General features: G+C 39.8%; 2 protein-coding genes across 6 annotated transcripts in view; one reads left to right on the top strand and one right to left on the bottom strand.

Annotated features, from left to right (window-relative positions):
- Positions 1-15,141, bottom strand: part of HS2ST1 (heparan sulfate 2-O-sulfotransferase 1) — a 170,580-nt gene extending 155,439 nt beyond the window's left edge. For 2 of the 5 annotated variants that reach the window (XM_043877867.1, XM_043877866.1), the window contains exon 1: positions 14,612-15,141. In XM_043877867.1, the coding sequence (XP_043733802.1) occupies positions 14,612-14,735 (124 nt within the window). In that variant the 5' untranslated portion in view covers positions 14,736-15,141. Of the gene's footprint in view, positions 1-10,452; positions 10,550-12,216; positions 12,978-14,611 lie in introns of those variants that run through there. The other 3 variants (XM_043877868.1, XM_043877864.1, XM_043877865.1) reach the window with 3 other exon arrangements.
- Positions 15,142-15,470: 329 nt separating this feature from the next.
- SELENOF (selenoprotein F) overlaps positions 15,471-24,018 on the top strand; it is a 38,359-nt gene continuing 29,811 nt past the window's right edge. The window contains exons 1-2 of the mRNA XM_043877869.1: positions 15,471-15,774; positions 23,099-23,266. Coding sequence (XP_043733804.1) covers positions 15,700-15,774; positions 23,099-23,266 — 243 coding nt within the window. The 5' untranslated portion in view covers positions 15,471-15,699. The remainder of the gene's footprint in view (positions 15,775-23,098; positions 23,267-24,018) is intronic.

Genomic DNA, 24,018 nt, shown 5'->3' on the forward strand with positions numbered 1-24,018 from the left:
CAATGAACCAATAACAGCCCTAAATTACATTCATTAATCAACTCAAGCATAATTTATAATTAGAAATAAATATGCCAAGAGCTAGTCTGCACCTGCATAGCCCCTTTGCTTCATTCTGCAAACATACTGAGTAAAATTTTAAGGTATTTTCCAACTTAGACAACATATAATGAGTCTCTAAATTCATTTCTCTGTGCTTAACTGTACAAATCACTTATTTTCAGCTATGTTACAAACTTAAGAAATAAATAACAGAAACATATAAGGTGCTATGTGATAAGGTGACAATGGATGATTTCTAAATTCTATTGGAATTTAGAAAAAATGGCATTTCTTTCCCTCTAAATTCAGTTTTAAATTGCTACATAAGTACCAAATTGATTTTCAAATTTTCAAACCACTATCTCCCAAAAGGAGAATCCAACAATTTCAATTAAAAGTGGTTGTTCCTCACAGTGGGGGAAGGAGACCGTGGGAGGAACTGAGAGAACAGCACTGACACATACATGCCACCGTGGGTGAAACAGAGCTAGTGGGAAGCGGTCGATTGGTACAGGGAGCTCAGCTTGGGCCTGTGATGCCGGGCGGGACTGGGGGTGGAGGGCGGAAGAGAGGCTCAGGAGGGAGGGGACTGATGTATACTTACAACTGATTCACACTGCTGTACAGCAGAAACTAACATCATAATAACATAATAATAGAGCAATTATTCTCCGATTTAAAAAAAATGGCTGTCCCTGATATTTTATAGTACTCATAAGGATTCGGTACAACCTAACTACCTTTAGCAAGAATTATTTCATGAAAAGTTGAAAATCTGGTAACTATAATAATAATGTTCATCTTAAGGTAAACTAGGTCCATTTTCTGTTGATGCAACATAATGACCAGGCTTCCCAAGTGGCGCTAGTGGTAAAGAATCCTGCCAATGCAGGAGATGCAGGTTTGATCCCTGGGTCAGGAAGGTACCCTGGAGAAAGAATGGCAACCCATTTCAACATTCTTGCCTGGACAGTCCCAAGGACAGTGGAGCCTGGGGGCGCTATAGTTCCTGGGATCGCAAAGAGACATGACTGAGCAACTGAGCACACACAATGATTACAGTTACTACTGGTATCAACATCCCTTAAAATTTCCTTCTCTACTGTTTTGCTTGCAATCGGGGTATTACAATAGGAATACAAAAAGAAGCCTATGAAGAGGACTATGCGTCCACCCACCCCAGCAAGGATATGACCAATTAGCTCCAGAAGCATACTGACAGGAAAAGTAGAAAGCTCTTCCAGAGTCAGAGACTTCACTGCCCAGTTTGAAAGAGCCTCCACTGGACTCAGCTATATCTCAAGGGATGCAGTAAGAACTGGTTTCTTGAAGTTAAGTAAAATTGGTAACAAGCAAAAGATATAACTGACATCCACTTGAAATTTCAATGGGGACGTGAGGAGATCCAGCTATTGGGACTAAAACTTGCCTCTAACTTGGAACAAACAATTTACTAAGGGCCTGTGTGCAATACCATGCTAGAAGTTATGAGGAAATAGAGAAAAATAAAACATTATTTCACCCTTAAGTTTATAATATTAGTTTTAGTTGTCAAATATAATTCAATTTATCCAACTTTATTACTTTCCCCTAAGTCAACCTAGGGACACACAATCAGAGATAACTAGGCCACCTGGCTTCCATTTCCAGCCAAGATGGAGTAACAAGGGATTTATCCTCCCACCTGAAACAACTGAAATACATAAAATATATAACAAAAGGCTTTCAGACACTGGACACTAGACAGGAAATCTGTATAGAATGGGGGTCACTGCAAGAGAGAAAGGAAATGAATTGAGTCATATGACTCTCCAAAGAGAGTTTCCAGGCTAGAGTACAGAGAAGGGGAACTCAGAGTCCAAAAGTCTCCCTGAGTTAAGGGGCCAGGATTGGGACTTCAGGGAGGGCAAGGCAGCTGGCTTATGCTGGGCAGAATACTAAAGAAGACAAAGCTGCAAGAAGAGAATTTTCAGCCAAGTACCAATCAGTGCATATGCGTGAAGAAACTAATAGGCCACCCAAAAGAGACAGGTGGAAAATTTTCTGGGGTTCATTCAACCAGCATTCCCACTAGCCAGGGTGGGGAAATCTTAAAATACACAGGGTACTGGGTGTATTGAAAGGAACTGCAAGGTTACTGCCTCAGTGGTAGGGCAAAGTTAATCATACATTCTGATCCCATCTAACAAACACAAAAGCAACCCTAGAAAGATCAAACTGCTTCTAAGAAACTTGAATGTGTCCCAAATCAAGGCTTACAAATATGTTTAAGAATCTGAAAATATCTAACACCTAAATACCAGGCATATAAAAGAGAAGGAAAATATGGTCCACAATGAAGAAAAAAGCAAACCAACAGAAAAATATCCAGAAATGACACAGATGATAGAATCACTAAATAAGAACATCAAAAGAATCATTATAACAATATGTCATTTGTTCAACAAAATAAAGTAAAGGCATGTTAAAGAGACAAACAGAAGTTCTTTGTTGCTTTTGTTTTTAAAGATCCAAAATGAACTTCTAGAAATGGAAAAAATAACTGAAATGAAAAATACACTGAATGGAATTTAAAGCAGAATTGCATACTACAGAAGAAAGGATTGGTGGATTGAAGACACAGTAACTTTAAAAATACCAAAAAGCAGAAAGACTGGGAAAAATAAATATCATTGTACTGTTATGACAAACTAAATGTAGGCAATATATATATGTGACCTGAATTTTTGAAGGAAAAGAAGTACATAAAAATTATATGAAGTATACTACTTAAAACCGAGTGAAAATCTCATAGGCAGTCAAAGGAAAAGATATTATGTACAGCTGAACAAAGATAAGAACAATGACAGACTTCTCATCACACAGAAGGCAGGCCAAGAGACAATGAAGCAACAGCTTTAAAGTACTGAAAGAAAGAAAATGTCAACCTACAATTCTATACCCAACAAAAATTTCTTATAAACATTAAGGTAAATACACACCTTTTATACATACAAAAGCAAAAAGAGCTCACCACCAAACTTTCAGTACAAGTAATTCAAAAGACATCCTTGAGGATGAAGGAAAAGAGTACCAGATGGAAATCTGCACCTCCACAAAGGAACGGAAAGCATTAAGAATGATGCATGTATGAATAAGTTCTCTAAAAAATGTTTTAATCTTTTTAAAAAGATAACTGATTGCTTAAAACAAAAATAACAACAGTGTATCATGCCTTGTTGTTGTTCAGTTGCCCAGTCACGTCCGACTCTTTGCAACCCCATGGACTCTTTGCATGCCAGGTCTCCGTGTCCCTCACCATCTTCTGGAGTGTGCCCAGGTTCGTGTTCACTATATATCAGTGATGCCATCCAGCCATCTCCTCCTCTGATGCCCTCTTCTCCTCCTGCCCTCAATCTTTCCCAGCATCAGGGACTTTTCCAATGAGTCATCTGTTCACATCAGACGACCAAAATACTGGAGCCTCAGACAAAATACTCGAGCTTCAGCATCAGTCCTTCCAGTGAATATTCAGAGTTGATCTCCCTTAAGATTGACTGGTTTGAACTCCGTGCTGTCCAAGGGACTTTCAGGAGTCTTCTCCAGTACCACAGTTTGAAGGCATCAATTTTTTGGCATCCTACCTTTATGGTCCAGTTCTTACAACCATATGTGACCACTGGAAAGACCATAGCTTTGACTACATGGACCTTAGTCATCAGAGTAATGTCACTGCTTTTCAACACAGTCTAGGTTTGTCATCACTTTCCTGACAAGAAGCAATCATGTTCTGATTTCATGGCAGCAGTTACCACCCGCAATCATTTTGGAGCCCAAGAAGAGGAAATCTTCCACCTTTCTGTCACTACTTCCACCTTTTCCCTTTCTATTTGCCATGTAATAATGGGGCTGGAGAGCTTCCCTGGTGGCTCAATCAGTAAAGAATCTGCCTGCAATGAGGGAGAGCTGGGTTCAATCCCAGGGTTAGGAAGATGACCTGGAGGAGGGCATGGCAACCCACTTCAGTCTTCTTGCCTGGAGAATCCCCATGGACAGAGGCGCCTGGCGGGCTATAGTCCATGGAATCGCGAAGAGTTGGACACAACTGAGTGACTAAGCACAAAGGGGCCAGATGCATGATCTCAGGTTTTTTTTAATATTTAGTCTTAAGCCAGCTCTTTCACTTTCATCAAGAGGCTCTTTAGTTCCTCTTCTCTTTCTGTCATTAGAGTGGTATTATCTGCATTATCTGAGGTTGTTGATTTTTCTCCCACCTATTTTGATTTCAGCTTGTAACTCTTCCAGCCCAGCATTTCTCATGATGTGCCCAGCGTACAGGTTAAACAAACAGGGTGACAGCAGATAGCCCTGTCATGTTCCTTTCTCAATATTAAACTGATCAGTTGTTCCATACTGGGTTCTAACTGTTGCTTCTTTACCCACACACAGGTTTCTCAGGAGACAGGTAAAATGGTCTGGTATTTCCATCTCTCTAAGAGCTTTCCACAGTTTGTCATGATCCCCATAGTCAAATGCTTCAGCACAGTCCAAACAAAGACAGGTATTTTTCTGAAATTTCCATTTTCTCTATAAGCCAGTCAATGTCGGCAATTTGATCTCTTGTTCCTCTTCCTTTCCTAAACCCAGCTTGGACACCTGGAAGTTCTCAGTTCACATAATGCTGAAACCTAGCATGCGAGATTTTAAGCATGACCTTACTAGCATGGGAAATGAGTGCAACTGTCTGATGGCTAACACATTCTTTGGTACTACCCTTCTTGGGGACTGGGATGAGGATCGACATTTTCCAGTCCTGTGGCTACTGCTGGGTCTTCCAGATTTGCTGACATAAGGAATGCAAAACCTTGATGGCATTATCCTTTAGGGATCTGAATTGTTCTGCAGGAATTTCATCACATGCACTAGCTTTATTAACAACAGTGCTTCTTAAGGCCCACTTGAGTTTGCACTCCAGAATGTCTGGCTTTGGGTAACTAACCACACCATCATAATAATTCGGATCATTAAGATCTTTTTTTATATAGTTCTTTTGTGTATTCTTTCCATCTTTTCTTGATTTCTTCAGCGTCTACTAGGTCTCTACCATTTTGATCCTTTATTGTGCCCATCGTTGGGCAGAATGCTCCCCTGAGGTTTTTAATTTTCCTGAAGAGATCTCTAGTCTTTCCCCTTTTGTTGTTTTCTTTTATTATTAAGCACTGTTCATTGAAGAAGGCCTTCTTGCCTCTTCCAGCTTTTTTTTGGAACTCTGCATTTAATTGGATGTGCCTTTCCCTCTCTCCCTTGCTTTTCACTTCTCTTCGTTCTTCAGCTACTTGTAAAGCCTCCTCAGATAACCACTTTGCCTTCGTGCTCTTCTTTTTCTTTGGGGTGGTTTTGTTAGCCACCCTATAGAAGCCCTATAGGGCTTCCCTGGTGGCTCAGAGGGTAAAGCGTCTGCCTGCAATGCGGGAGACCTGGGTTTGATCCCTGGGTCGGGAAGATCCCCTGAGAAGGAAATGGCAATCCACTCCAGTATTCTTGCCTGGAGAACCCCATAGACGGAGGAGACTGGTAGGCTACAGTCCATGGGGATGCAAAGAGTCAGACATGACTGAGCGACTTCACCTTCACTTTCACACAGTATTATGGACCTCTGTCCATAGTTCTTCAGGCACATTGTTAATCAGATCTAGTCCCTTGAATCTATTCATTACTGCTACTACAAATTCATCTGGAATTTGATATAAGTCATACCTGGCTGGCCTAGTGTTTTTCCTAGTTTTCTTTAGTTTAAGCTTGAATTTTGCCATGACAAGCTAATGATCTGAGCTACAGTCAGCTCCAGGTTTTGTTTTTGCTGACTAAATACAACTCTCCATCTTAGGCTACAAAGAACATTGTCAATTTGATTTCGGTATTGACCATTTGGTGATGTCCATGTGTAAAGTCATCTCTTGTGTTGTTGAAAAAGGGTATTTCCTATGACTAGTGCATTCTCTTGGCAGAATTCAGTTAACCTCTGCCTGGCTTCATTTTGTTCTCCAAGGGCAAACTTGCCTGTTACTCCAAGTACACCTTGACTTCGTACTTGTGCATTCCAGTCCCCAGTGATGAACAGAACATCTTTTTTAGGTGTTAGTTCTAGGAGGTCTTCTAGGTCTTCACAGAACTGATCAACATCAGCTTCTCAGGCATCAGTGGTATGGGCATAGACTTGGATTACTGTGATGTTGAATGGCTTACCTTGGAAATGAACCAAGATCATTCTGTTATTTTTGAGGTTGAGCCAAGTACTGTATTTTGGACTCTGATGATTATCAGAGCTACTCCATTTCATCTATGGGATTCTTGCCCACAGTAGTAGATATAACGGTCATCTGAATTAAATTCGACCATTCCTGCCCATTTTAGTTTGCTGATTCCTAGGATGCTGATGTTTGTTCTTATCTCCTGTTTGACCACATCCAATTTTCCTTGAGTCATGGACCTAACGTTCCAGGTTCCTATACAACACTGTTCTTTGCAGCATAGGATTTTACTTTCATCACCAGACACATCCACAACTGAGTGGCGCATCTGCTTTGGCCCAGCTGCTTCATTCATTCTGGGGCTATTGGTAATTCTCCTTCGCTCTTCCCCAGTAGCATACTGAACAAGTTCAGACCTGGGGGATTCATCTTTTGGTGTCATATCTTTTTGGCCTCTTATATAGTTCATGTGGTTCTCATGGCAAGTATACTGGAGTGGTTTGTTATTTCCTCCTCCAGTAGATCGCATTTAGTCAGAACACTCTACCATGACCCGTCTATCTTGGGTGGCCCTGCTTGGTATGGCTCATAGCCTCACTGAGTTACACAAGTCTCTTCACCACAAGGAGGGATCCATGAAGGGCACAAAAAGACACAAACAGATTAATATTATACTAAAAGAATGGGAAGGATACACTATGCTAAAACTAATCAAAACTGAAGTGACTAAATAAATAACAGACCAAGTAGGTTTCAGAGCAAAGAATATCACTAAGGATAAAGAGCATCATCTCATAATGAAAAAGGGGTTAATCAAAAGGATATGACAGTCCTAACATTCATGCAACTAATCACAGTAGTTCAAAACACATGAAGCAAAAAGTAACAGAACTCTAAGGAGAAATAAACCCATTATCACCACCAGAGACTTCAAAATCCCTCTCTATATAACTGAAGAAAGGAGTAGGCAGAAAGAAAATCAAGGATACAGAAGATACAGAAGACTAGAACAACTCGACCTGATAGTTACAGCATACTTTACCCTGTAACAACGGAATATACATTTCACATGTTCACAAAGAACATTAATCAAGACAGTTTATATTGAGTCACAAAATATTCGAAAGGATTCAAAAGATTCAAATGTATGCTCCCATCTTCCGCAGTACACAGCCACAAATGTTAAAATGACTGCCAGCTAAGAAACCCATTTTCCACTCCCCCCACCACCCTTGCATAGAGATTATAACTAGTCCTCATCCATGGCTTCCCTGGTGGCTCTGCGGTAAAGAATCCGCCTGCCAATGCAGGATACAGGTTCCATCCCTGGTTTGCAAAGATCCCTTGGAGAAGGAAATGGCAACCCACTCCGGTATTCTTGCCTGGGAAATCCCATGGACCAAGGAGCCTGGTGGGCCAGTCCATGGGGTCACAACAGAGTCGGACAAGACTCAGCAACTGAAACAACAACAAAATCTCATCAATAGACTGAGGGTAAAAGAGGTCAAAAAAGTTGAGAAAAGGGCACTGTCTCACCTTTCTCTTGCCTCTTCCCCAGACTGACAGCAGAGAACTTCAAACCAGAGGGGATGGCATAACTAATAACAGAAAGTACCCAAGACCTTGAATAACTCATGAAGGGGAAAACCATCCACCAAAATGATCACCTAAAACATGATGGGGAAAAAAAGAGTCATTTACTATGTTTAGCCAGTAAAATTGTGGACTTTGTTTTAAAAACAGCTAGCATTACTCTAATTCAGGAAGATTCCAAAGAGCTTTATGCAAAGGAGTGACATGATTTTTTTACATTTCAAAAGGCTCACCAAGCTGTTATATTAAGAATAGTCTGTAGGGAGGCCAAGTGCAGAATCAAACAGACTAGTTAAGACATGGCAGTGATCCAGGGAAGAGACTATGGTATCCTGAATTAGGGTGATAAGAGTGGAAGTGCTGAGTAGTAGTCATAGTCTACAAATATTTTGAAGGTAAAGCTAACAAGATATTTCTGAAAGATTAGATGTAGAGTGTGAGAAAAGAAAAGTCAAGTTAACTAGCAAATGGAAGGCTAAAGCTACTATCAACAGAAATAAAGGTCAGATAAAATTATTGGGGGGGTGTACTGGGTACTGAGGCATTATACAGAAACATCAGAAGATTCATTTTAGCCACACTGAATTTAAGTCTATTAATTGTTCAAGTGGGCAACTCAATTACATGAATCTACACAAATCTAATGTTTAGGAAACAAGTCTCAATTAGAAATACATATTTAGAAGTCATCAGCACATAGGTCACCAACGAAGGAAGAGTAGAGAAGAGTTTCAAGGACTCAGCCCTTTGGTATTCTTATGCTAAGGGGCTGAAGAGAGTGTTAAAGAAGAATCTAACACAAGAGACAAGAGAAATGACCACTGAGGGGGGAAGAAAGCCAAGAGTATGATATACTGGAAGCCAAATGAAGAAAATTGCTCAAAAGGAAGAAGTGATCAACTGTGTCAAATTCTGCTGACTGGTAAAGTAAGATGAAGACCAAAAACTGACTGTAGGACTGAGGGAAGTTACTGGTGATTGTGACAATTAGCAACAGTGAAAATAGACAATTTTTAAGTTTTACTGCTAAGGGAAGCTGAAATATGAAACAGACATTGGCTGAGAAACAGAAGTCAAGAGAAAAATACCATTCTGTTTTTGCTTGGGAGAGATAATAGCATGTTTACATGCTAATGAGAAGAATCCAGCAGAAAGGGACTACAGGAGAATGAGGGAAAACTTCTGGAACCACATCTTTTAAGTCGATGAGGAAACAGGATCAGGTACACAAATGGTCCAATAGGCAGTTAATCTATAATTAACAGGCAGAAAGGCAAAGTACATAAACACAGTTACTAGTAGTTGGCCAGATAATTATAAATAACTGGACTATAGTGAACCATGATTATAAAGTCCATCTATAGAAACATCTCTCAAAAGTAGTCATTCTGGAGAGCAGTGTTTGAATACTTATTATTTCAACTTCACTAAGTGCCCAAAAAGCTCTTAGAAGGCTTAGAGAGGTAGAGAGACCGCCTATTATCACTTTAATTGAAATCAACCCTTTCACTTGACTGACTACTCTATGGCACTAGATATCCTATCCAGGACTCAAGTGAGACACCAACTAGCAATTCTAGAATAACTGCATTCCAATTAAACTGTTAAGTCCTCTAAACACTAACTACTGTAAACTTTGCAAACAATTTTATAAGTAGAGAAATCTATCATTCTTGGGAACATTTTACAAGTATGTATGGTTTCAGGTGGGCTTTCCTGATGGCTCAGTGGTAAAGAACCTGCCTGCCAATTAGAAGACATGGGTCGGGAAGATCCCCTGGAGAAGGAAACGGCAACCCACTCCAGTATTCTTGCCTGGGAAATCCCATGGACAGAGGAACCCAGTAGGCTATAGCCCATGGGGTTACAAAGAGTCACACACAACTTAGCAACTAAACAAAAAGAACAGTGGCACTTGTAAAACCTACCAAATTTCAGACAGGTTAAGTCCCAAGCTTGGCCCTGGAAGTTGGTTCATTAGTTAAGGAGGGTTTCAAGAACATAGAGATTAACATACTTTTGACCAATGAAGACAGCTATATAATCCATTCTGAGTTACTGTCTTCATTGAAAACATTTGGTCCTAAAGCATTCATTTATTTAGTGGTGTTACAAGCATATGAACAAAAAATATTATTTTAAATGTTTAGGCCCTATAAAAAATAAAGTTATCAAGCACATAATTCTGACATTTATATAACAAAAGTTTCATTGACTGTTCCATCAGTCAAAATTAACAAGTGTGCTCTTGACATTCAGAAATAACTACTTAGAAAAAGCAATAAATTCTGTCAAGCAGAGTTCTAACAGCTAAGTAACTAAGCAGTAATCTAAGTAAGTTTTCATTTTGACTCCATGTTATGTTCTATACCTCATTAGAAAATTTAAGTTTGTATACATTTTAATACTTTTCTCAATGCAATACCCACATTAATAAGTTTGCAATATAACACCCACATTAATATTAATGTGCTTGCATCCTAAATTTAACTCACAAATTGCATGTTGTAATAAGTTAATATTAAAAACAAAAAACACGCTCACTCTATTAAATATAAACCATCTACTGAAAATCAGTGATTCTTACCATTAAGGGGATTGTGTACTCCTTTGCAAATGTGATAAAAGATAATGTATATAATTTCAGGGAATTCATAGATGCCTTGAAGCCTATATATGAGTTCCTAAGACCAAAAGAATCTCTGATTAGTGAAAAATAATGGAGTCCCAAATTTATCCAAGAACACATGAAAACTTAATATGTGACTAAAACAAGAACTGTAACATACAGAGAAGGAAAAAAAAGATGAATCATTAATATAATATTTGCCATAAGTGGCCATTCACTGAGAGAAATTACAACAAACATATGACTGCTTTAAAGAGCTAAATGTAAAAATATAAGCTATAAAACACTAACAAAATATAGAGAATAATAACATAATCTTGGTTGGGGGAAGACTTCTCAAGCAATGTAAGGCACCTACTTGCCTAAATTGATAGATTTGACTACATAAAATTTTTAACTTCCATACACCATAAAGTCAAGGGACAAATGACAGAACTGGAGAAAAACAGATACAAGACACAACAGATAAATGATTACTACATCTAACATCCTTTTTAAACCCTAAAAATTGGTAAGATAAAATACTACCCAACAGACATGAAAATGAACAAGTAAATTATGTTCAACTTAATTAGAAGTCAAGGAAACATAAATTAATACAACATACTATTTCACAGCTTTAGGAAAAAATTAAGCGCTAGCAAAAATTAAAAGCTGACAATATCCTGTGCTTTGTGTATGCTGACAGTACACATTATTATAACCCTTGGGAAATAAATTAATAAATTTTGGGGGAAGTAACAGATTTTAAAATCTGTTAAATTACAAAATATATATATCTTTTGTCTCAGTAATCCCTTATTAAAATTTATCCTACTGAAAATAGTACCAACAAATAAAGAATTAAACTAATATAAACATGTTTCTTGTAACACTGTTTTATAATATTAAGAAATAAAACAGTTTAAAAAAAGTGTGAAGGGGGATAAACTGAATGTTCACTATTGGCATAATGGCTTAAGAATTTATGATTCATGCATACTGTGGAATGTTATACAGCTATTAAAGTGAGTAAGTCAAATGTATATTTTTTGACTTAGAAAGATGTTCTTTGACATTAAATGAAAAAAGCAAGATGCAAAGCCAGTATTACGTATACTGTCATTCAATATTCACTGGGAAAAAAAATAACTCTATTATGTGACACTGGTTTTTAGGAATTCCTGTTGATATAGTTAATGATGTTTAAGTTTTTGGCACTGGTTTTTAGGAATTCCTGCTGATATACTTAATGATGTTTAAGTTTTTCTTTTTTTTAAGCCATAAATGCAAGATTTAATAAATACAACACTTTAAGTCAAAATTCTGTGTGACAGATGACACCACAAAAGTTTCTGAAAAGTGAAAATTGTGTGTTTAAGCTTTTCTGATGGCAAAATAAAAATGCTTTTATTGTTTGTGATTTGACACTTACAGAACACAACGACAATCTTTTTTTCCCCCCTGTAGCAAAAGTAAGCTATTTCAGTCCTTTCATTAGATAATATAATTATGTTCATTACATGGGTATAAACAAGCCACAGACATTACACTAAACTAATTCCTTTGTGGCAGAAATTGAATTTTCTAAGAATGATATTCATTCTTGGCAATAAATGCAATTAAACATTGGTGCTAGTTTAAAAATTCTATTCAAACCACTATATCTTAGTGTAATGTCAATATAAAGTCCCAAGCAGCCTGGTACAATTAAAGGGGAACATGATTTGAAATCAGACATACCTGGGTTCCAAGAATGACTTTGCCACTTACTAGGTATGTGGTCAAGTTATATAACTTTTGAACTTGTTCCCGCATTTGTGAAAATGGCTTTCTATGGTGTTCTCGGAAGATCTAATAAGAATAGCAAATATGAAAGGGTCTAATACAGAGTCTGATTGTCAAAATACGCCTCCTTCTGTGTTCCTTTCCTAAGGAAGATTACTTACATCTGCTTTAATACAGCCCGTTTCAGAAGACTTTTTTTAAGTCAAAAGACTGCTGATGTGAAGCTATGCATTTTATTTGCCATAATTTTACATCTGGAAAAGAAAATGGCAACCACTCCAGTATTCTTGCCTGGAGCATTCCATGGACAGAGTGTGGCAGGCTTACAGTCCATGGGGTCTCAAAGAGTCAAGTACCACTGAACGACTATCACTTACTCAATTCCTCACCTCTATTATTAGCTCCTTCTAGCTTTTTGTATGAGTCTCCTTTTCAAGAATTATTTCATTTATTCCATATTTACTATTTCTAACAAAATGTAAGAGTTTCTTTCTTGTAAAAAGTCTTAAAGAATCACGTTATCTACCTAGCCACTACCTGTGGCTTCCTACATCCTCAAATAAATCTTTTTAAAATCATTCAGGTTGTGCCTATAGAAAATAATTGAAATTATAATGGGAAAAAATGTTAGACAAGGAAGGAAAATTAAAATCTGAAGTTATCCCAACCCACCATAATATGTATAAGAAATTCAAAGAGCAATACAACAAAGAATAAATATAAAGTTTAATTTAATATAACTTTCAACTTTCTTGAAGAGGAGTCTTTTTTTCTGTAAAGCTGGATCATTAACCAGACTAGAATATGACCATGAATGCTGCTAAATGGGTACAAACAAAAAGAGTATATTGGCCAACCTTCAAAATTTAAAGTAAACATTTTTCCATCGTATACTGCACACATTAATAAAATCATAATAAATAAATTTGGTATCTGTTCAAAATTACACAGGGCAAGTTTTACCTTAGAGTTGAAGAGTGGAGTTATCCCTATCTTCAAATTTATTTGCACTTCTTGGTTTATTTGATATTCTTTGATAAACTGCACTTTAAAATAGTCTCCAGTGCTTTTTTCAAAGTATAAAAACTACAAATGGCTAGCTATTATTTGTAATATTACAATTATTTTCTGATAGATTTTTCCAAAATATTAATCATCACAGCAGCATACGTTACTTCTGAGTCTAAATTATAACGCTCCTATTTGTTTGCATTTCAAAACTTATTTTAAATGATGCGGCGGTGAAAGTGTATAAAATATACTTACTAAACATTATTTTCCACATTCAAATTACAGCCTCTTGGGCTGATTTTTAAGTGCCATGTACATTTAAAAATCAAAATGTATTGCTGACATTCTTTTAACACTCCCTCCCCATTCAGACTCTTCCCAAATGCCACAGTTCCTTACTGCTCTGAAAGTACATATCTGTGCATTCGTCTGGTCTTTCACAACATCACACTCCAACTTTTTGTACTGCAGATCTCTCCCCCAATTAAAGCAACAACTGTTAACTCTTTAAGGTACTTAACCATATGGCAAACTTTCTGCACTTTTCCTTTCGTTAACTTTAAATCTCATTATAGCAATTCCCCCTCAACGTTTCCTCCCCTTCTAAATTCACTACACCAACACTGCCGCGAAGCAACATACACACACAACTCCGTTCTTAAGCTCAAAATACCAGTTTAGCGCCACTAAAAAACAATTTAAATGCCTGAATACCTCGTTTCAGAACCTCACGGGAGCTTTTTATTTGCTTTCCTGTCCTACCTGGACAGTCTATATCTCTCATCAGTTGTGCGGTCCCTTGCTGCCCCCAGCTCGAGTGAAACTCACTACAATGTAATTCTTTTACACACCATCACTCCAGTATCTCCCCTCCATTTCAGCGCATCTGTCCCTTCGCGAACCTCCCCATTCCCAAAAGATTCAGTATCGAGGTGCTCACATCTCAAATTACAATACCCCTTGCCTGACACTGCTGGAGCTTTCAATATGACTTCTAAGAGAACAGGCAAGCCTGACCGTTTCGGTCTCCTCCAACCGTCAGTACCGGCTCCCCAACGAATTCGATCTTCTCTTGCTCTCTCCGCGTGGAATGCCTACTTCAGGGTAACCCTTTGGCTCGAGGAAGTCCAACCTTGCAACCTCTGCCCCTTGACCTCATGAACCCAGCATACCACCCAAGCTTAATTCACCCCCATTCCAGGGGCTTGTGTTCTCTTTCAGCCTCCAGCATCCAAGCCAGATATCAGGTTAGATAAACGCCCACTTGCTCGGCTTGCAGTGCCTCCCCAGCCTGGCCCCTTCCACACACCACTCAGCCCGGAGTGACCCGGCTCCTCACCTAGCTTCGACCGGGACTCCTCCAGTTTCTGGATCTGGTTCTCCAAGAAGAGCATCGCCACCGCGAAGGCCACCACCGCCAGCAGCTGCAACTTGGGCGGCATCATAATCCTGAGGAGCCCCATGAAACCCGCTGCTCGGGATCAAGACATACCGCGGGGGGCGGGGATCGGGGCCCCGGGGGCGAGGGAGACGCCGGGAGGAGCCCACGGAGCAGGGAGAAAGGCAAGAAGAGCGCGACAGCGAGAGAACCACCGCAGCGACCCCCCTTCGCGCCTCCCCAGTCCCCCGCCCCCAGGCGCCAGCAGCAACGCCGCCGGTGCCCGCTTCTCCTCGACCGACTCCACGGCCGACTCCCTCCAAAAGCCCGTGCAGCAAACACAGCGCGAAGCAGCTGCCGGGCTCTCGCCTCCTTCTACTGCCTCAGTCCCCGACCCCCGCGCCCGCCTGCCTATCCTCCTCCTTCTCTTCCTTCCTTCCCTCCCTCCTTTGCTCTCGGCCGCGCGCTTCTCCGCCAGCTCTGCGGCTGCGGCTGCGCCGCCTTCGGCCCCGCCCCCTACCCATCCCTCTCCGCCTCCACGCGCACGCCTCCACGTACGCTGCTCGGCAACCAGAGGCTCCGCCCTCTACTCCCTTTCGGTTGAGCTTATTGGACCGAAGAACTCCAGCACTTCGCTTGTGGTGCGTGTCACGGTTGGTTTCCTTTGCCGTAGGTATCAACCAGATCGGCATTCGATTGGGTAAACTTGGAGAAGGAGGCAGGCCGAAACTGGCGAAGGCGGGGCTTCTTGACTGCTTAAGGATATGTCGTGAATGAAAGGATGGAGCCCGGGAATCACAGATTTGAGGAGTTTAGGGAGATGCCTGATGTGAATTATCGAAAGGACCCAGTGACTTCATATTTACACCAAGTGTAAAGTTTTTGATCACCTTTAAGCTTACATATGCCCGTAGTTAATGCCCGTCTCCTCAGAATAAGAGACTTGATGGCAGCAGCCTCTAGCAGCCTGTTTTGGATCAGGCTCTGGAGTAGACGCCCCTAGCAGAGGGGTCTTCTGGGCAACCGGAGACCTACGGAAGGTGGCAGTGATGGCGGCCCGGCCGTATGGATGGCTTGGCGCGGCGTTTGTGCTGCGGCTGCTGCTGGCCACCGTGCTTCAAACGGTGAGTGGAGGTCACCTCTGCTGCAGCCCCAGGGCGAGCGACAGGGATTGCGCTAAGGAAAACGGAATATTCGGTCCCTTTTGGGAGACACAGCTGAAAAGGGTGGGCTCCCCCAGCGGTTGCTGCGGCCGGCGTGCGACGTGGCTTTATTCCGGGTTTGACGATTATCTTCCCCCGCCCTGGGTTCCTAGCGATTCCTTCTCCTGACCTGAGTCTATCTTGAGTACAGTCTGTAAGACACGCCGTAAAAGCGGGTGAGGGGGTGGGGGACGGGAAAGGCACTAAGTTTTGCAAAGGAATGAAGATTGTTACTAAATTGGCAGAAATGCAAGGAACTGTCGTCTTTATGACAAAGCTTCCTTTCAAGTCTTAGAGGAAAGCCCTCAAGACTTTGGTCCAGGGTACACTTCCTTTTTACTTCTTTCTGTCATTTGTTTGTCGTCTCTGTGTCACTCTTACTTTTTTACCTCTGTTCTCTGGCACTCACAGGCCGCTGGATACACCTCAGTATCATTTGTGGTTTTTAAACAACACTGTTGCAATAAAAGGAACTACTCCATACTAAAGCATAATTTATTCTTGAAATTGATTTTCTAAAATGATAGCTTTCATCTCGCTTAAAATCGATCGTTGTCTAACCAAGTTTTTTTTTTTTTAGTTTTTATCCATTAACAGAAGAGATACCTTCTTTACATTTGAATGGGAAGAGGCTAGTTTCGACTTACTTTCCTATTCACTCACAAACGACTTATTAGAAGTTTTTAGTTCGTTTAACTGTGAATAATAAAACTTTTTAATAGGCACCACACTTGGAGTTTTTACAAGTGTCTTTTATCAGCCTAATTTTTCAAGTGTTCTCTGTTTTGAGTCTGCTGAGTATTCTCCTAGAGATCTGGTTTAATTAATTTATTCAAGGTTTGGAGGATTGAGGGTCTATACTGAAGGCCTCCACAAACACCTGGGCTTTTCTGTCATTAAGGAGTTTAAAGATCTGGCCTATTTACTTTTACAGCCTTACCTAAAAGGTGGATTATTTACTTCTCTCATTAACTTTGTAGTACTTCATTATTCAGTCATTTGGTGCCTTAGAAATTACTGGAAGACCCCTTTCTAAACTTTGTACTCAAGAATTTTTTGTCAGTCTTAGATAATTTGCACTCACCACCATGAAAATATAAAGAGTAACATTTCAAGTTGACTTCTTCTGATCTCATTATCTCTTCAACTGTTTGATTATCTGTGGCTGTGTAAGCACCCCCTACACTTAATGGCTTAAAATAATGATTTCTCATGATTCTATGTGTCTGTTGAGCAGTTTCCCTGTTGATTTCCTTTGGCCTCATTTATACCTTCCCTGGTGCCCTGGTGGCTCAGACGGTAACGTGTCTGTCTACAATGCGGGAGACCTGGCTTCAATCCCTGGGTCGGGAAGATTCCCTGGAGAAGGAAATGTCAGCCCACTCCAGTACTCTTGCCTAGAAAATCCCACAGACGGAGGAGCCTGGTGCAGGGTACTGTCCATGGGGTCGCAAAGAGTCGGACACGACTGAGTGACTTCACTTTCTTTCATTTATACCGCTTTACTGAGCCAGTAGGTCAGCTGAACTGAAGGGTTCTAGATGGCTTCATACTTAGTGGTGCTGTCAGCTAGGGTGACTTAGGTCTCCCTCATGTGACCTCTCATTCTCCAGTAAGGCCAGACACAGAGCAAAAGTGGCATTGCCTCATGAAGCCTAGCCTCAGAAATCACATCACTTCCACATCCCAATATTTGCCAAAGCAAATCACAAGACCAATCTGGATTCAAGGGTAGGGAAATAGATTCCATCTCTGCATGAGAAGAGTGACAGAGTCACATTGCAAAGAAGCATACATACAAGGTAGGAGGAATTTATGGTTATTAAACAATCTTTCAAAGTGATCATCCACAGAATTCACGCCAAAGAAATTTGGGTGTCATCTTCATTAAGGCCACCAACCTCTCTCTCCTTATATTATAGAAAACTTAACAAATTTCGTGAAAAAACATACTTACCTATTTGTCTGCCTCGGATCTTACTTGCCGGATGTGGGCTCAGTAGTTCAGGCACCTGAATGGGCTCAGTTGCTCCTTGGGATGTGGGATCTTAGTCTCCTGACTAGGGATCTAACCCAAGTGCCCCGCATTGCAGGGCAGATTCTTTAACCTCTGGGCCATCAGGGAAGTCCCTAGAAAACTTAGAAACTTTGGCCTAACTGAAAAGCTTATGACATTTTGACTCTACTTGTTTGTCTTAGTATGAACAGAATGCTAGGTTTCTAATTTAGAAAAAAATAGATATGCAACAAGCAACAAAGGTTTACTGTATAGCACAGGGAACTATAGTCAATATCTTGTAATAGTCTATAATGGAAAATAACCTGAAAAATAATATATGTGTGTGTGTATTTATATATAAAGAACTGAATCACCTTGCTGTGCACTTGAAACACTGTAAGTCAACTATACTTCAATAAAATCTATTAATTAAGGAAAAAATACAGTTAATAGCAGCTCATGATTATCAGCATTCCAATGAGGTGACAACTGGGAGGATATAAAATGATTTAATCTGAAAATACATTCTGAGTATGCTTACGCATTAAAAAAAAAATAGCATAGCCTAAGGGAGCTGTTTTCTAGAGTCTCCAAGAACTAAGTGGTATTCATTTTTTCATTCTGCTTGTATGTAATATTACTTTATTCAGAAAGGTCCTGTACTGAAAGCAGTGAGTATAAAATGACTTTCTGTTTCACTGATTCTAAGACACCACACTCCATCCCCTTTTCCTCACAGATTATCATCTGGATTGCTCTTACTTCAGTCAGTGGCATAACTGTCAGCGTGTTTGTTGTTTTTAGTAGTACATACAATAATGGCACATCATGGATTCTGTGAAAGGTGGTAGTAACAGTGGTTAAGGGTTTTGAGGGCAGGCTGGAATTAAAGCTTTTGTTTCCTTCTTTATAAGGTGAGGATAATACCTCTTTCATAGGAGGATAAGATTAAATGAAATAATGATGTAAAGTGTTTAGCAACACTTTACAAAGTATCTGGTGCCTTGTAAGAGCTTGTCATTATGGCTTGTCATGTTTCTGGTACTTATTTTCTTGGGGCTGATCTGTAAACCCATATATTTGCTTTTATCTCAGGTTTGAACCTTTTCAGAATTATGTGAGAACCCTGTGAGTTTTCTGAGTAAAGAGACAACCAGTCATGTGAATGTAGAAGTGGAGTAAAATGAATAGCAATACCAGACTTTTGCCCTAAGGGGTAATGTTCCATTAAAGTTATTACAGTTTCTCTGCCAACAACCCTCATGTTTTTAAAGAACACTAATACCAGAAAAATAAATGAATGATGCATTGTCTTTTAGCCTGTGAATCCTACTTAGAATTGGAGAAAGTTGTAAACTGTTAAGTAGTTATCTCAATCAGGGTTATCCCACCCTGTCCTTAAAATCCATGTCTTTCTTACAAGGGTGGCTAATTATTAGAAAATTTAGGGGATTTCCCTGGTCATCCAGGCCTCCGTGCTTTCACTGCCAAGGGTGTGGTTCAGTCCTTGGTTGGAGAACTAAGATTCCACAAGCACTATGGCAGAGCCAAAAAAGATGGGTGGGTGTAATTTATAGTTGAACTCTCCAATATTATTTAGCATTTTGTACTTATAAAGTGCTTTAATATATGTTCTGATGTTCTTATTTGAGTCAAAGCCTTAAGTCTGCAAAAAACGAATTATGGTAGAAAAAAAGATTCACTCATGAAACTCAAGATACCTTCTATCTCCCCTACACTTACTTCTAACCCGTGTCTATTATAATGATTTAAATATAAATAGTGTTTTTGTTTCCACAGTGGAAGGTAAGAATAATTCTAACATTTATTAAGTACTCACTGGTGGAGCCTGGTGGGCTGCCGTCTATTGGGTCGCACAGAGTCAGACACGACTGAAGCGACTTAGCAGCAGCAGGGTACTGGACAGGTTACTAAATGCTTTCTGTACTTTTTCTCCTTTAATCCTCCAAACTCTGTGAAGTAAGTGGTAATTACTCCTATTCAGAAATTCAGAAATAAGGTTGCTCTGAGTTGGTATTTGAATCACAGTGTCATCAGACTCAAATACGTTTTGCATGTTCACTCTGCCTGTCAGTAGGTGCTCAGTAAATGCCAGAATAAAACCAAGTATTATGATCCCATGATTTTTCATTTGAGATTCTTGTTTTGTAAAACATGCTTTGGTAACAGTTTCTTAACATTTGTTTAGCAGTTCACTGTTTCAAAGTGATTTTACTTTTATTGCCTATTTTAGTTACCATGGCTGCAAAACAGATCACCCTGAAATTTAGTGGTATAAAACCATTGTTTATTTTGCTTTCAGATTCTATGGGTTAGCAATTCAGACAGGCACGACAGCGTGGCTGTGTGTTCCACGATGTCTCAGACCTCAGCCTGAGACTAAAGACTAAAGTGTGAAGGCTTTTTACTCACACATCTAGTAGTTGATGCTGTTTGTCAGCTGGAGGCCTCAGTTCTCTGCATGGGCCTCTCCACATTCTCTCTGTAGTTTAGGCTGTCTTACAGCTTGGTGGCTAAAAGTTGAGTATTTTAGAGAAACAGAGACACGGCACCTGCAAGCCCTAGTCAAGCAGAGATGGCTTTCTTTTTTATGGCCTACCTTCAGAAATCACGTAATTATCACTTCTTGACACTCTGTTTGAAAGAATAGTCACAAGCCCCTGCCAGTCACATTTAGGATGATGTATATATTTTGGTATGGCCATCTTTGGAGAAATAGAAATTAACCTGTGAAATAGATGAAGCAGATCACTTTACAAGTAAATAAACTGTATTCAAAGTACTAGTATGGGAGCAAGGGTCTTAGGTCCCTATGGCTAGACTGGTATACTTGATCTATTTTGATACATTATGATATATCCTGCCCACTATTACTTAGATAAGGTAAAGGATGTTTGTATGAGGGATCAAATTAGGATGTTGACATAATGTAAGGCCAGTGGGATGATTAGCATTTTGGAAGAGTATGCCAGCAACACTTAAAGTTTTTTTACAACGAGATATGCCATTTGGTTTTATCAACTTGATTAATTAGCTGGTGGGCCAAATCCAGCAAGCCTTGTTTTTGTAAGCGAAGTTTTATTGGAACACAGACACACATTCATTTATTACTGTCTGTGACTGATTTTGTGCTGCAATAGCTGAGTTGAGTAGTTCAACGGAAACTATATAGCCACCCAAGCCTCACATAATTACTATGGGACCCTTCACATAAAATCTGCAGACTCTTGGTCTAGATCAACCCGTTACAGTCAATCTGAAATTCCCCCTACTTGAGTCTGGTTTTGACCAATTCGTCTGCTTAACACACCTGAGAACTAGCATGTACCTGTGTGCAAAGTCACTTTAGTCATGTCTGACTCTCTGCAACCTTATGGACCGTAGTCTGCCAGGCTCCTCTGTCCATGGGATTCTCCAGGCAAGAATACCGGGGTGGGTTGCCATGCCCTCCTCCAGGGGATCTTCCCAACCCTGGGATCAAACTCCCATCTCTTAAGTCTCCAGCATTGGCAGGCAAATTCTTTACCACTAGTGCCACCTGGAAAGCCAAGTGCTGGAAATACAAAGAAATAATTTAATGCTTGCCCTTGAAAGAGTTCACAGCATTATTGGGGAATCAAACAATCATAGGTTTACGTAGTGCAGTGTCATGAGTGTGCTGTTTTACAGCTATGCTTAAGTTTCTTAGAAAAGATAGTGGCTAAAGATTGGAATCTGCTTTTTCTCAGAGAAGGCTTCCAAAGAAAACTGATACTGATCAAGTTCTTGGAAATAAGTAGAATTTAACAAGGTGGAAAGGTATAAAAGAGCCTAACATAAAAAAATATGAGCAAATAAATGTATGTTTGAGTAAGGGTTTTGTATTTTCAGGTACTATAGGAATCCATTGTAGCTGAAAAGTAGAATGGGATTGGAGGTGTAGTGAGAAGTAGGACTAGCTGACCATTTAAGCCACTGAGGCAGGAAAAGATTTGAGAGTTCTTTTACAGACTTGAGGCTTGAGAGCTCTTCAAATTGTCAAAACTTAATTGATTGGTTCTCAGTTCAGTTCAGCCGCTCAGTCGTGTCCGACTCTTTGCGACCCCATGAACCGCAACACGCCAGGCCTCCCTGTCCATCACCAACTCTCGGAGTCCACCCAAACCCATGTCCATCAAGTTGGTGATGCCATGCAGTCATCTCATCCTCTGTCGTCTCCTTCTCCTCCTGCCCTCAATCTTTCCCAGCATCAGGGTCTTTTCCAACGAGTCAACTCTTCGCATCAGGTGGCCAAAGTATTGGAGTTTCAGCTTCAGCATCAGTCCTTCCAGTGAACACCCAGGACTGATCTCCTTTAGGATGGACTGGTTGGTTGGATCTCCTTGCAGTCCAAGGGACTCCCAAGAGTCTTCTCCAACACCACAGTTCAAAAGCATTAATCCTTTGGTGCTCAGCTTTCTTTATAGTCCAACTCTCACATGCATACATGACCATTGGAAAAACCATAGCCTGGACTAGACGGACCTTTGTTGGCAAAGTAATGTCTCTGCTTTTTTTGGTTCTAAGAATGGTGAAGAATGTGGAGTCTAGGTTGACTGACCTGGACAACTGGGTAGTCAGGGCAAATGGTACCATTTTGCTAAGATATTCTGAATATGAATACATTGGAAGGAATAGATTTTTAAAAGATGTTTCACTGTTGGAGAATTTGAATTTACAGTGCCTATACATCTAAATGAGAAGATGTTGGAAGCTTGATGCTTAAGAAAAAAGACTTGAGAGTTTTTAATAAATGAATATTTGAAGCCATGGAAAAGCCATAGTTTTCCATGGAAAATATGCAAAGAGAGGACTAAAAATAGAAATGGAGAACATTTAGGAGATACACAGCAGAAGGAGGAGAGGGCAAGCAGATCCTAAGTTCTTGAAATGAAAATTCATTTTTCTGCAAGATATATATGTATGTATATCACAAAGAAATAATATATGATCTTTTTTGTGAATCCATGTTTTAGCCAAGCTGCAATATGACAAGTTTTTAAGAAAAAAAAAAAAAAATTGGGGGAGATGGGAAAAACCAAAGACTCAAGGTTACAGAGTTTTAAAATAATTTTAAAATTGTCTCCAAATGAGGCGTTTCACTAACTCTCTGGTATGTGTGTTAGATTTTGACAACTCTAGCTTGTTCTTTTTGGAAGCTTTGTAATGTAAAGATGACTTTTTCCCCCCCTTATTTTTTGTTTTCAGGTCTCTGCATTGGGAGCAGAGTTTTCCTCAGAGTCTTGCAGAGAGTTAGGTTTCTCCAGCAACTTGCTCTGCAGCTCCTGTGATTTGCTTGGACAGTTCAACCTTCTGCAGCTGGATCCTGACTGTAGAGGGTGCTGTCAGGAAGAAGCACAATTTGAAACTAAAAAGGTACTGCTTTCTAGTATCTCTTTTCCATTAGATGATTTAGTTGAGATGAGGTAAAATGTTAAATTGCTTAATCAACTTAAATACAAAGAAGTCATTAGCTTCTGCATTTTGTAGTTTTAGAAACTGGACTGATTTCTTGCCTGGGGCATTAGATCCATCAGAGCAAATGAGGGGGAAAAGTATGGTTATAGACCAATAGACCATCGTACCATGGCTGTGCTGTCCACTCTTCCTTACTTCTGGCCACCTGAAACCAGAGAATAATTAACTAGATGGTTTTATTCAGTTACAATAAGAACTCAGTCTTACAAATGAAATTTGAGATGAAAGTAAAGCACCTACATAATTGTCAACAGTAACTTATAACTTTTAATCTGGTTAACTAAAGAATATGGTCTGTTAATTTGCACACCTGTGACTAATATTTCCTGATACCTGCTCTCACCTTTAACACCTGAAGACAACCAGGACTAGGTAGTTCTAACTATCTGGTAAAATCTGCTATGGTTTTACCCACTGTTCAAATTAATAGTAAACTTGCTCAATTTTTAAATCTTTTCGTTAGACCTGTAGATTAATTTAAAAATTATCCTGAATAGGTCGCTTATATCATCCAAATCAAGCTGAATTGATGAAGTCCCTGTGTTTGAGAAAAAATGTCAGCATCTCTCTGCTTTCTTTCCTTTTAATATTCTTTCAGTTTTACTTATTGAGTCCTCTTTGAGGCATTATGGTTTGTAAAGCTTTCAAAC

Source organism: Cervus elaphus, chromosome 20 (genome assembly GCF_910594005.1).
Source record: "Cervus elaphus chromosome 20, mCerEla1.1, whole genome shotgun sequence".
NCBI lineage: Eukaryota > Metazoa > Chordata > Mammalia > Artiodactyla > Cervidae > Cervus > Cervus elaphus.